The sequence below is a fragment of the Pagrus pagrus genome (assembly GCF_965226575.1).
Source record: "Pagrus pagrus genome assembly, chromosome: 19".
NCBI classification, from domain to species: Eukaryota; Metazoa; Chordata; class Actinopteri; order Spariformes; family Sparidae; genus Pagrus; species Pagrus pagrus.
In genome coordinates this window covers 13053355-13066886 of record NC_140203.1, presented here as the reverse complement: position 1 = coordinate 13066886, position 13532 = coordinate 13053355, and the positions used below count along the sequence as shown (strand labels likewise).

The following is a 13532-nucleotide window of genomic DNA, read 5'->3' as shown; positions in this document are numbered from 1 at the left end:
AATGACTATCGTGAATCCTCTGGGTAGCATAAACTTGCTCAATAATTATAACATCCAATTTTTCTGTACGGCCTGATGTGGTGCTTGAAGAAAGGTCAGGGGACCACAAATATTCACAGCAAATTGTATTAAATTTTGATTTAATCTTCAGTGTTCAGTGAAGACACAGCAACAAATTGAGAGATCAGTAAAAAAACAGGTTAAAGCCAGGAGTGTAGACACAGGTAAATCACTATCATCACTGACTATTAACATTGACTTCTTGATAGTCAGAGCTCACCCTTTTCATTCTCAGTTTTTACATTCATTGCCTTGAATAGGCTCTATGAAAAACCTCAGCCCTGGGCTAGATGACACAAAGATGAGTGACAAATTTGTAGGTATGAACCAGCCCACCTTGTCGGGAAGGGAAGGATTAACTAAACCCTCCCTACCCCCAGGCCATGAATTGCATAGTATGCTGTAAAGCAGTACTTTCTTTTCTGACCACTAGAGAGCATACCAACACCATTCCACTAAAATCTGGTTGAACCTGCCATGTTATTATCATTACTGTCTTTCACACACTGTTTACGACCTATGTTCGGTAAAATTCAAGACTAAGTAAGGTCCATGTGACTTGTCTGTCTTGTATACAGGAGGCATTTAGTGGAAAGAATGACACCATTGTTCACTGATGCAAGAATGAAAGCTGATGCCCTGTCACATGTTTAAATATTTCTTTCAGAACATTGTGCAAATATATCTACCTCATACATTCCTTTAACCACTGACAATTTGCTTCCTTACTTGAACAAAAGAACATTCTTTGACTCGAAAAATACCAATGCAAACCTTTCTTCAACTACTTGATTTTGACGCAAACTTAATCCAATCAAAGGTAGATAGGTAACAAGGAGTAAAATTAAACATTTTATGAGATCTTTTTAAGATTAAAAATAGAGACGTTTAAGAGAGACCTCAGAATAAATCATGCAGGAAGGTTTAATTGAACAGGTGGCACAAGCATGTGATTTTGTTCCCGAGAGGCTAGAATTTATGAAAGAGTCTATTTAAGAGTTTACATAGCTACATAGTGATAGAGGTACATTCAGCTCAGCTGTTAACTAAGTAACATAGACAAACACCACAAATGCAGATGGCTTTGGGTAATACATAACAGTCGCGCACATCCATAAACTGTTTAGGCAGTTGGTGGACTAATAGATGATTAAAATGTATTCAACTTGAAAAAAGTCTGCACACTGCAACTCCCATTCACGTGAAATGTATTGGCACAATCAATAAATTGATCTTACAGTGTGCTGACTTTTCAAGTTGAATATAATTGATCTTAGGCAAACAATACTGATTGTATCAACTCATTTGGACAAAAAGATTAATCACCAAAAGGTTAATGAATTCATCAAGTGTTTAATGTGTTTTAATATGCTCACATGTAGTAGGGAACTTATATTTCTCTTTGCACTCATATGCAAGTTAACATTGAGCTAACTTAACCAGAAAATGCAAGTGTGAGATCTTAGTGTGTGATTAAGCTTGGGTTTGATAAAACTGCTCCAGCTGGGAGGTCCTATTTATTGTAAATTCAATAACATTTAAATACTGTATAAGACTACCGAGGTAGTTTACCTGGTAAGTTAAAACAACATCTACTGAAGAGAGTATACAGTATACTGTACTTCTCACATAAATCTAGAAGATCATACTTCCGGCTGCCATCTTTGAAATGTATGTTCTGTTTGAAATACCTATGAATATGAAAATATTTATGTTTCAGCTGGATGTGTATTTCTTTACGGAAAGTGACTTAAATATGACCCTGGCTTTTATTAGTATATAAAGTATATAAAAAAGTATATTTGACAACATTTAGAAAAACCGTTAGAGTTAGCTTAGTTAGCCTACTGACTCCTGTGTACGGTTTAGCTACTGACGACGTAAGTGTGAAATCTCAAAACAAGGTGAGTCAGACTAGATAACTACAGCAAAGGCATATCTGTGAACACCTGGGAGGGTTTGCCAACTTTCTGTTTGGTAAGCTTACTGAATTGGTCCTTTTTGCATTTTACGGCCAGCCTTTATTATTATAATTATTATTCGCCTCAAGAGGGTTAGCTTGATTTTTGATTTTTGATTTGACGTTAGCATTAGCCGCAGCTGCGGTTAGCTGAACAACACGTCTGGCTATTAGCTTTACCAGAACTCACCTGTGCGGTCCCAGCGTGTGGCAAGCCCATGCCTGCAGCCTTAGCTGGCTCCAGTCAACAAGCTCACAGCTCATACACACACGCTGCTGTGAGCCCTCCTACCGGCAGCCAGATGGGGCTAGCTTATATGCGGAAGTTTGAGTTCCGCTCAGTCCAGTTCACTCCGAAACTGAGAGCAGACGGACTAAAGCCACGCTTCTCTCTCTCTCTCTCTCTGTCTCCCCCTGAGCACCAGACCCGGCTTCACAAGGCAAGGTGAGCGCTTGTACACTACATCTGACACAATCTTTCTAACAGCTAGACAGGAGTAGTTACAGCTCGTGTTACCGTTATCATTTTTCTGCTGTTGAATTAAAGCAACACTGAAATATGTAGTCTTTATAAACCATTTTGTCATACTTCTCCCGGCAGAGCTACAGGTTTGTGTCACTGCCTTGGCTTTTACGCAGCAACAAGTGGGCAAGAAGTCCCATTAGAAAAGTGCAGTAATAAAGTCAGACATGTGCTTTATGTGTCACACCCATTGTGGCAAGCGAATTAAAGTTCAGTTTCCGTGAGAGAGAAAAACAGACGCTACTGTACGTTCAAGTAAACACATGAGTGAGGACGACCTGCTGCGCACTTATCACTTTGTACCATGACTGCTGCTGCTGAAGCCACTGCAGGACGTATGTTGAGTTATAGTTAATGTTTTGGACTTATATTTTCTTCTTTGGTCAATTAAAGTAGTAGATTTTTTATAAATTGGCTGTAAGAATGTGTCACATTTTTCAAGAGCACAGAGGTTAACTATTGGGTGTAATCAGCCTGTGTTCAAAAAAGTGTCCCATAAAGTCATGTTGGGACAAGTTGTACCACTGACAGCTGCCAATTCAACCATCATGAACGCTTACACAGTTTTGAAGATGGTGTGGTCCAACAGAAGTGGATCATTTTATGTATTTATTCATATAAAATACAGTGTGTAAGGTGCAGTAACAGTGTGAGAGCATACTCCGCTCTGTGAATCATGTCCTGCAATGATGTCACCAGGCATTTCTCCTGAAGCGTTATGAAATGAGAATGACGTCTGAAACTGCGAAGAGGAAAATAATACACTCTACAGTATGTCGACTGAAACTGAAAGACATTTCCTTCCTAATGCCTTAAGATGCCTTGACACTGCTTTAGTCAGACAAATGCGTGAAAGGGCACAGAGGTCAGGGTAGTTAATGTCACTTATATTCAACTCTGTTGACCCGTGATTGATTCCCAATGAGGAAAGCTTTTCTACTGTGAGGGGAGGATTTTAAAGAAAATAACAAGGAAGTTACCCCAGATTTTAACCCAAATATCCCTTAAAATATCCTGTTTACTGTAAATTCAATAACCATGTGTCAGACTATTAGACCATAAAAATGTCTGAGATCGTAGATAACTTGTGCTGTGCTGAAGTGATTATGTTCTACTCTTGTTTTTGGTGTGAAAGTGCTGAAATATTCAGCACAATTCAGCACAAACTTGAAAGATAAGGTCGAAAATAAGCAGATTTATGCCCAAAATAGCTCAGAGAAGTGTTGATGTGGGTGCTGCTGATTTAAAAAAAGAGAAAAGGGTATGCGGGACTCAACAGTTTTGCTGTTTGGGAACACTGAAAGGTGTGTCTGCTCATGTCTATGCATGATATCATTAGAGATTTCAAAACAAGCAGGGACTTGAGTTATGAGTAATGTTTGTTCTCTCCATATTAGGAAAAGAAATGCTACTGATATGTGGGTGTAATGTGACTTGAGCGTGATCTGAGTTTCAGCGTCAACATTTTTATGTACCTTTACTGAGATGTCCCAGTTGGCTGTGAAATCTCATACAGAATGAATCCCTTGTGAACAAATGACATATTGTGTCAGAGCTCCTCAATGATGTCGATTCCTCAAGGGATTTGTTTAAAGATCTTCTCATAAAACATGCAGTATTTACGTCCATAGTTTTAGGTGTTTGTCACCGTTGCCAGTTCTGAGGCGTAGACTAGAATGAAATGGTAAACAAAGCTTGCAAAAGAACGAAAGATCTCATGTCAGAGAGTTCCTTTATATTGACGTTAGGACATCAGCTGCTTTCAGGACTTTGTTTTTTAGGCATTGTTGGTGAGTGTAGCTGCACCGTGTTGTGTTAAAGAATGATAAATGTAGTTTTTTTTTGTGTGTAAACATTAAAAGTGCAATAAGTAAGAATTGGCCACCTGTTGAGTAACAGCTAACTAGCTGCTGTAAGCTAGTTAGCTCATTTAGCCGTGCAGCTAGCAGTTCGGACTGGGAGCTTGGAGATCAGGGGAGTATTATTGTTTACACTTCTAGCACAGGAGCTTTTGAACAGGACAGGTCAGGTCTAGCTGCATAGCATGCTAACTTCAATAGATATTTTTTAATTCTTGCATTTTGCCCCTTTAAATGTGTTTCTAATGGCTATTAAAACAGGGTGCCTGTCAAATAATGATGACGATGAGTTTGAATAGGTCCAGTTTCAATGTGCGGGCCATATACTGGGTGAGGCCTTGTAATTTTCCCTAAAATTAAACTTCTTGGCTCACGTCAACATCAGGTCACCTTGAAGGAGGAGACAGCTGTCTTCAATTGGTCGCTGTCTTATTATAGACTTGCATATTCTGCATGCCTGCGTGTGCGTATTTGTGTTTAGGTATGTTAGTTTGATTGTGAAAGTGTGTTGTATAAATAGTAGAGCTGTGCCCGTCGTGCTTTCCAGGTGTTCACCTCCTCCTTATCACTTTCACACGTGATTTAGTTTCTCCCCACACCCTTTTGTGGCTCCTCTTCTGGCTTCTTTAAAGAGCCCCGTTCCCCTCCGGGCGTGACGGTGAGACAGCTTTGTAAGGCCGACCCTCTGATTTGATGTGTGGCTCGTACATCTAACCAGGTGATGGGCTGCAGCAGGTGGTGCTGCGTTCCTGAGGGGATGTGTGACGGCGGCATGACTTACGGCTTCAAAATAACGTGCCTGTGGGATGGCAAGGCATTATTATTCATGAAATAGTCATCAGAAAAGTATGTTTGCTCTGAACTTCCAGGCACACAAATGTGTGAATATGTTTCTTGTTTTTTCCTGCATTGAAACATTTAATTGCTTAGTTTCATGAGTCACATTCACACATACTCTTCCAGCCTCTGATTCTGTAATCCTCTTCAACAAAATCCAATTTAAAAGAGCAGATATTCAAAAAGTCTGTCCTCCGCATTACAGTTCAAAACTTAAAATATGAGCACCAAATGAAATCCCTCTATTCAGCCCCAGTTTCCTTCACTATCTTTTCAAATTTGTTCAACAGAAACTCCAGACAGTTAACAACCACTGACAATGCGCCCGTCTGTCCAAAGCTTGACTCAGCCTTGCTCCCACATTTCCCCCTTTCCATGTAATTGCAATGTACTATACGTGACATATAATGCTCGTGGGTTAGCCTTTGATGCCATGTTTTCATGTCAACATTTCACCCTTCCTGTTAGGCAGGGCGGAGGTGATACATTTCCACATGATCTGTGGTTTTCTCTGAACCTGTGTGCTCAGATTCACCACAGCCTGTTAGTTGAATACCAGACCAGAACGTAAAGTGTATTCTGCAAGTATGGTATACCAATTTCCTCAATCATCAACCCTAATAAATTTAATAATGCACTAAAATTTTACATGTGACTGCACTTAACCTCGGTTTCGCTTCCAATAAATAGCTTTCAGCTTCAATTTTTTTTTTTAGGGGAAAGGGAATGCATGACAGGCCCGGCTTAAACCAGTGAAACTCAATAGTGCATGAAATATTTTACTGCACTGAATAGTCTTTGCTTTGTCTCACTTTTGGAACTGTCTGTTTAATTTGAATGCACACATGTATTGTCAGGATAGGGTATTTCTATCCACCCATGAGGTAATGGAGATGATGGTGCATTTAGCCATTGAAATGTTTGAAAATTACATAAATGGAAGGCTAAACTTGCCCTCCAATGAAACGTTGACTTGTCAATTTTCCAACCATCCAGGGCGTGTCTCGCCTTAACTCTGTCCCTGTGCAGGCCCAGCAGCATCACAGTTGCCTGAGGAAAGGCCAGTGATCACCCTGTTACATACAAGGGATTAACAGGGGGTTTTAGCAAGATGTGAAAGCTTGGTATTTTATATCAACGTTTCAATCTGTTAATCACTATCTCTAAACCCCAGGAATGAGAGTTAAGGATGATACAGGTGCAGGGCTGCATGAGGTCTTACTGAGAAGATGAATACCAAAAAGTAACCTAGCCTTTTCGTATAAAACAGGTGATTCATTTTTCTCATAGTGCCTAACTTTCAAAATGCTTCACTTGCCGCTGGTTTGTTTGTTAAATCCACTATAGTAGAATATAGTTTTTTTCGCTCTGGGAACCTTTTGTCAGGAAGTTTTTTTCACAGGAAACTACACTCGGTTAGGGCTCAGACAACATGAAAAAACCTTCACACCCATGAGACACACATAAACAACAGTTCCATAGATGGAATAAGTGGGTTCAGTTAAAGGACACTGAGGTGATGGGTCCAAAGTGCAGCTCCAGAGTCACTGATCTGAGATTCTTCTTAGGTAAACAAAAGATTGTCGGTGCTTGTTGTGGCTTATTCCAATTTGCTAGAGGATGTGAAAAAGCAGCAAATGTTTGACATTTTTTGCTTGAAAAATTCCCAAAACAAACGATTATCAGAATAGGTGGCAACTAATTTTCTTTAGATCAACTCATCGTTGCAGCTCTTAAATGTTCAATGGAAACAGGGTAATGCTTTTTATCAAACGACCATGTTATAGTGGGTTAATCCATTCTGAGTTTTGCAATGAAAGATTTTAACTGTCATTGTGTTTGACTTCCTGTTACATAATAAATCCTGCTATACACACCTCATCATGGGTTATCTCTTACGTCTCTGTTTGCCAGCTGTCCACTAGCATCCCAGAGGACATACTGTACATGATATATTACAGACTCACTGTTAGCCCCATTGTAAACTGCTTTGCCTAGGACTTGGGCCCTGCTCTAAAGCTGTCAGCAGAGAGCCAGGAGCTGCAGAAGAGCAGTATTAATAGACTGTTGTACATGAATATTGATCAATTCAATGTGATCAATTTAGATCAAGCCATGTGACGGCAGCCTCAACAAGTCTGGTGAGATCTTGAGGGAATATTCTCTGCAGCGGCATACCTTTGACGCAGCCTCATCAAAGGCAATGCTTCTGTTTGGGTTTAGCATAATTTGCAGTTTACAGTGCTCCACTTTGATTATAGTAATTTTTTCTAAATGCCAGTTTTTGGTTGCACACCAGTTGTTTATTACTGCCTCATGTTTACAGCCTCTATTTCCTGTTATTCTCTTCTTCCGCTCTTTTTTGTCCTCTCTTGTGTCTGTGATATTTGTTTTTGCAACTGTGGAGTCAGTCTCCTGATGGATTATATTCCCGTTATGGACTCATACAAAATTGACTGTAAAGTATCTGTTCCTCTGTCTCCAGGTGAATCATGAGCAGCAGCTACAGCGTCTCCCTGGCTGGCCCTGCCCCTTGGGGCTTCAGACTGCAAGGAGGGAAGGACTTCTGCCTGCCCCTCACCATCTCACGGGTTAGTGACACACGCATGCACACCACTTATGTACCCTTTGCTCCACGACAGTCACCTCTGAGGAATGCTGCTCATGCTCACTATGCCATTTGCCGGTAGTCAGTGATGAAAGTGCGTGTGCCATTCATCTCCTGTGTGACACTCATTGCTGGATTTAGACACCCTCTCGAACAGTTCACGGCCTCTGTCACTCAGGCTCCCGTCAAGGCTACGACTATTGTCATAATAATGTTACATAACTGAACCGTAACAACCGCCAGTTTAAAAAACACTCTCTTAAATTTCTCTGATGGCCTTTCGGGATGTATTCGGAGGATTAAGCCGATAGCTGTTAACGGCTGCTGTCATTTCGGTCGTTCAGATGAAGGATAGTGCTAAGTGTCCTGGCCTTTCTGCCTGGCGTTTGTCCTGAGGCGAGGCACAGGAGACTATGTGTACTGGATCTGCATTGGAAGAATCAGAACCTGTCCTTAAATGGCCCATCTGACTGAAACTCTAGACAGCCACAGTGGTTCTGTAATAACTATTTGGGACACATAAAGTCAAACTGGGATTTGGCTGTAACTGACCAGGTTCTGTTGAGACCTCAGCTGGGAGAAGCAAGGATTGAAAAACAAGGCTGTTTATGAGACTGGTCCAGCCTCAGCCTATACATAGTCACACTGTTTATGTTGGTGCTGTACGGGCCTTCTGTGATGGTTGCACAAATTAAAATATGTCTGTAGTGCAGCCTACTGTTGGTCTGTCAAGTAGCAGTCTTTTTTCAACCCTAAGGCATCTGTAATGTCTCAATTATACTAACATACCTTCATGTCAAACAGGATTAAAGTGTACCAGTGTAATCTTTGCTTTGACAACAATTTTGGCTGCTGCAGAATAAGCGGTGTTGTTCAGTTCCCTGCTGCTTCCTGTTATGTAATTGTAATCTCAGTGTCATGACCAAGGTCAGTGACTCTGTTTATTTGTTGGTGGCCAGATCAGTTACAGAATTTTGAAAGTTGTGTATAGGGAAGAGAAGTAAAATAAAGCAGTCTATGTTAGGACATAGTGACCCTATAAGAGTATGAGAAGGCCAGCATATCTGCTCAGACTATTTTTATGCCCCTGCCACTATGATAATAGTGGAATGCAGGACATTATGTTGTCATAGTGGCATGTAGCTGTCAGTAGACATGTTGACATCGTATCTCAAAAACAATATTTGAATGAAGCACCACCACACTTGTCACATGATTAGATATTGGAGCACCGTCATACATAAGAATACGTAAAAATAGCCAAAGCACTTTCAGAAAGGAAGAGGGCAAAAATCAGCATGACATTTCCATTTGCCTCTGTTGCCATTTTTAATTTGGTTAGCTAATGAATAAACACAAGACCAACACCTGCCCAATTAACCCTTCTTATTTATCCACTTAAAGCAGTTTCGCTTAGAATTCATCAGGGCCTAATTTCCTCCGCCAAGGAGGTCATGTTTTCACCTGTGTCCATTTGTTTGTTTGTTTGTTGGTTGGTTGGTTTGTGAGCAGGATTACAGAAACAGGACAGGTTTTAGCCCATTAACTTTTGACACGGATCCAGATAAAGGGACGGATCTATTCAATTTTTCTCACTGTCTTTGTGTACATTGTGAGATAGGGTGTTTTTCGTTAATTTCTCGGGATATAATGCATGGATCTTGATGAAAAAAAAATCAGGCGTATTTAGGTGGCTAGTGTCTGAGTGTGTAATTTGATCCGGCTCCTAGATCAGGTGGTTAAGAATTTAGAGTAATATAGGGCTATCGTGTTTTATATTGGATTAGGCTTGATTGAATTAAAGGGGACTGTTGGGCCTTGGCGGAGATATGTACTCTGCTGAGTGCCATTCAAGTCTCACATTGAGTTTTTAATATTGAGACTTGAATATGTACTTATCTTTATGATGATTCTTCAGTTGATATGGTGCAATAAGCACACTGTATAAGACTCACAGTACAGATGAAAAGCAGATGTGCACCTGACATGTGCCAATGTAATTTACTAGAGAGTTTAAAATAAAATGAAACAGGTGAGTTTGGAAAGGTGTCAAAAACGCCCAACAGAAGCCTTGAATCTTTTAAAATCCCAAGTGCATGTAATGTGGTAGTTTTGATCACTACGCCATGCACCATAAAAGTGTTGAATACCTCCTGTGTCCACCAGCAGTCCTGTGTTGAGTCATCAGTGGTCTGGACAAAGCCACAGCCCTGCTGAGCCAAGCAACATGAGTCTTTTCATTCCATCACATTATTGGTTAGTGTCATTCCTGTGACATGTTTTCATCCCAGCGCATGACCAATGAATGGCAACATGACTGGCTCAGATTTCTTGTTATTGTCCAGGCGCCAGGAATAGTCGTCCCTTTTGTCTGCTTATCTTCCAAATCCTCAAGTCACATAAGATACAGTCAAAATAAAGCATGCTGGACAAGTGCTTTTTATGTTGCAGTAAAGCTGCAAAGTGTATCCATTTTTACATTTGATTTCTTAAATCTTAAAGATGTCATAATTGTCAGTACTCTATCTAAACGCTGATTTATGGTTATGCTGTAAGCTTCGCAAGTGGCCTACGCTGTAGTGAGCATTTCTGGTGTGTCTGTGTTGCTGGCGGGGGTGAGCGGCACTTTTCCCTTTAAACACACCAACCTCTTCAGCTCGCAGGTGTGTCTCTGGCCTGGGATACAGAATCGACAAGCCGAACTTTTACGTTACCACCGGGCTGCCCGTGGAGGTGCAGCCCACCCTTCGGACATCCAGCAGGGCAGCTCTTTCCAGCCCACAGACACAAAGAGCGATTCCGGAGGAGAAGTACAGTATATCCCATGAAGAGCAGCAGCTGGCCAGGTCAAGAGGACTGCAGTGGCTGAAGAGAGCGATGTGTTTGTGTTTGTTGCTGTCTGCGTCGCTGCAACGGGCAGTTACATTTCTGGGGAGGTGCACTTCAGGCTACAGCGTTGGTTATGGCATAAGTTACGGCGTAGGCCATACACCTAGGTGTAGATTTAACGCAGAAGCATAAATAAAGCTTAATTAGTGTATCTCTAAACTAAGCTAAAGGAGTAGCTGCATTTACAAAGGAAGAAGGACAAACTTAGAAGAAACATACATGGAAACATCTGGCAACAGTTAACCATTACTATACTCCAGTTCCTTCATCAGATGAGTGAAAATCGGATAGACCACAGGCCTATTTTAAGGTTCATTAGAGACCCACGATGCTAAATAGACAGACCTTGCAGCAACGAATAAGCACCTATTGCTAAAACATTAAAGCTTATATTTATTTAGCTTAGATGGATGCGATTATGGTGGACTAATGATGTAATGACTTTGCGTATGCTTACCATATGTAACTGATCCAAAGATTACATACAGAACAGTCCAGTATATAAGGCTGGTGGCGTACAAGACAACCACAGCCTGTAATCCTGAGGCCCTTTTTAGGAAAAGTAATAACACTAAAGCAAAGTATGAGGTGGAGTACATACCATAAATAACAGGGACTGTGTGATATTGAGTTGTGTTTCACAGAGCAGAAATTCTCACAAAATAAATGTGTTTTAAGTCGTCTACACCACCTACTCTGCAATATAGGTCCTTATTTAGGTCCTTAAATATCATAGAGATGAATTAACACCTCTCTTTAATTGCATCGTGTTGTGTACTGCAGGTGTTTATGTGTTGGAAAAGGTTGCAAAAGGAAATACTTTTAACAATGCAGCTGGATTGCTAAAAGGGAGACCACCCAGTACCATAAGGATGACTTATAAGAGGAGGGCCCACTTAATGTACATTATGTGTGCGGGTGTCTGTGTTCCTGTTCCCCCAGACTCTTTCCGTCCTCGATGTCTGTGGTTCTTCCAGCTCCTTTTTTAGGCATGTCTTGACAGGCTTCCACATGGGAAAAACTCAAAATTCAATTTTGCATTGCTTATGAAACAGTGAACACTGTCCACTTGAAACCCTGGAGAAAATTAGATATTTTTACACACAGTAAATTGAGTTTGGTCATAAGTTCAGTGTAATAACATTAATCTAAAAGTGGTACTATGAAAGACAGGTTTATCATAGCTAAAGCTGAATGAATAACTAACTAACTATTTAACAGTAAATGTGTTGCTTGGTTACTTTAGGTCACTTCGGGGTCAGCACACTAAATTTTTTCACTCTTTTCCCACTGACCCCTCACTTCCTCCTCTTCTCTTTCGTGTCCTTTTCATTGTTGTTTTAGTGGCATGTGATACTTTGAGTAAACATCGTACGGACTAATTTTAGCTCTGTGTTCGCAGTCGGCTCTGAGCTTCCAGATTAGTTCTTCTTCAAGCACCACCATTATGTGTTAATATGGTGAAGCCACTTTCACTCTCAAAGAAGAGGAATGTGATGATGTAGCGTATCTGGGCAACCCACATCAACATGAGGGGGTAAATGGTTCTTTGTGCATTTAAGAGAAAGGGATCCAACAGAGCCTGGCAGCCCAACACTGAGTTAGCTGGTGAATATTATAAGCTTAATTAGAGCAATAATCTGCTAAGCATGTGTTTATTATAGAAAATAATAGTATTATTGTGTCGATGATTAAGAAATGTATCATAAACAACAGAATTCTTTGAGGTAATTAGTGGAGCTAAGTGGACCGAAACCTTCATGATCCATGCTTTGAGGGTTTCCAGTGAGAACCGACAAGACAGCTGGTGCTCATTTTGCAAGTATTGTGCATTTATTTCGGTCTGAAACAAACTTCGCTGCGCTCTTTGATCCGACTGTAAACATATCCTTTACTCACCAGTAATTCTTTTTGCTGAATATGTTATGATGTATTAAATCCAGCATAAAATGTGGAAAACTTTTTATGCTTTTTTTAAGATCAAAACTGCAGTTTTATTTTCTCTCCAGACACTCTGCAGCGTAGTTTAAAAAGGGAAGTAAGAAAGGGTTGATGTTGAGTGTCATATGTTACTACAGTACCATGACAGCAAGTGCTGAAGTGCAAGTAATGATATCCCTGCCATTAGAGGAATCTGTTTATTTTCTATTCATCGTTGATTTACAATTGATACAGAGAGAAGCCTCTGCCTTTTGCAGCTCTTTGGATGAAGTATAATCTGGCCTGCTATGTCTGACATTGAGCCATAACCTTTGGCTCAGCTAAGGTCCAGAAAAAAAAATCAAATCAAGCAATGAAAAACTCCCCTGGCATTTCAGAATATCAGAGACAGATAGCTTGTGGTCTGCGCTGCATAGCTGCCAAACACTTTGTGTGTATTTCTTTATCTGTCTCTGGTATTGAAATCTCTTGGGCATTTTTACATGGAAAGTGGAATTTAATAGAAACCAGTTATGTTTATCCAGTTTTCACAGCTTCACAAGGCATATTTAATAATCTGTGATTCTGTGCAGGGTTCTGAAGATGGCCTCAGGTTCCATATGGGTTTAGTAGAAAACTGTTATCTGCAGTATGTGTTTGATCCCAGTATGATCTCCCTGCTGTCTGTCTAGCGTTGTATTGAGGGCATCTGCTTTCAATCTGCCTAATCCTATATGGCAGCACTATAAAGAATAACCAAGCTGTCATTGTGATTTAGATCATTCACACTATTTCCTTTGAGTTTGGTGAGAGATTTTTAAAATAAACAATCCGCTAAATTAAGAGACAAATCAGGCATCTACACATCATCTGTCT

At 40.4% G+C, this 13532-nt stretch overlaps 2 protein-coding genes across 8 annotated transcripts in view; one reads left to right on the top strand and one right to left on the bottom strand.

Moving 5' to 3' along the window:
• gdnfa (glial cell derived neurotrophic factor a) overlaps positions 1-2301 on the bottom strand; it is a 48440-nt gene extending 46139 nt beyond the window's left edge. Inside the window, exon 1 of one of the 2 annotated variants that reach the window (XM_084383553.1) lies at positions 2211-2301. In XM_084383553.1, coding sequence (XP_084239679.1) covers positions 2211-2240 — 30 coding nt within the window. In that variant the 5' untranslated portion in view covers positions 2241-2301. The remainder of the gene's footprint in view (positions 1-2210) is intronic. The other variant, XM_084383554.1, reaches the window with a different exon arrangement.
• pdlim5b (PDZ and LIM domain 5b) overlaps positions 1683-13532 on the top strand; it is a 42201-nt gene continuing 30351 nt past the window's right edge. The window contains exons 1-3 of one of the 6 annotated variants that reach the window (XM_084383548.1): positions 1683-1731; positions 2446-2465; positions 7725-7830. In XM_084383548.1, coding sequence (XP_084239674.1) covers positions 7732-7830 — 99 coding nt within the window. In that variant the 5' untranslated portion in view covers positions 1683-1731; positions 2446-2465; positions 7725-7731. Of the gene's footprint in view, positions 1732-1765; positions 1965-2261; positions 2466-7724; positions 7831-13532 lie in introns of those variants that run through there. The other 5 variants (XM_084383551.1, XM_084383547.1, XM_084383550.1 and 2 more) reach the window with 5 other exon arrangements.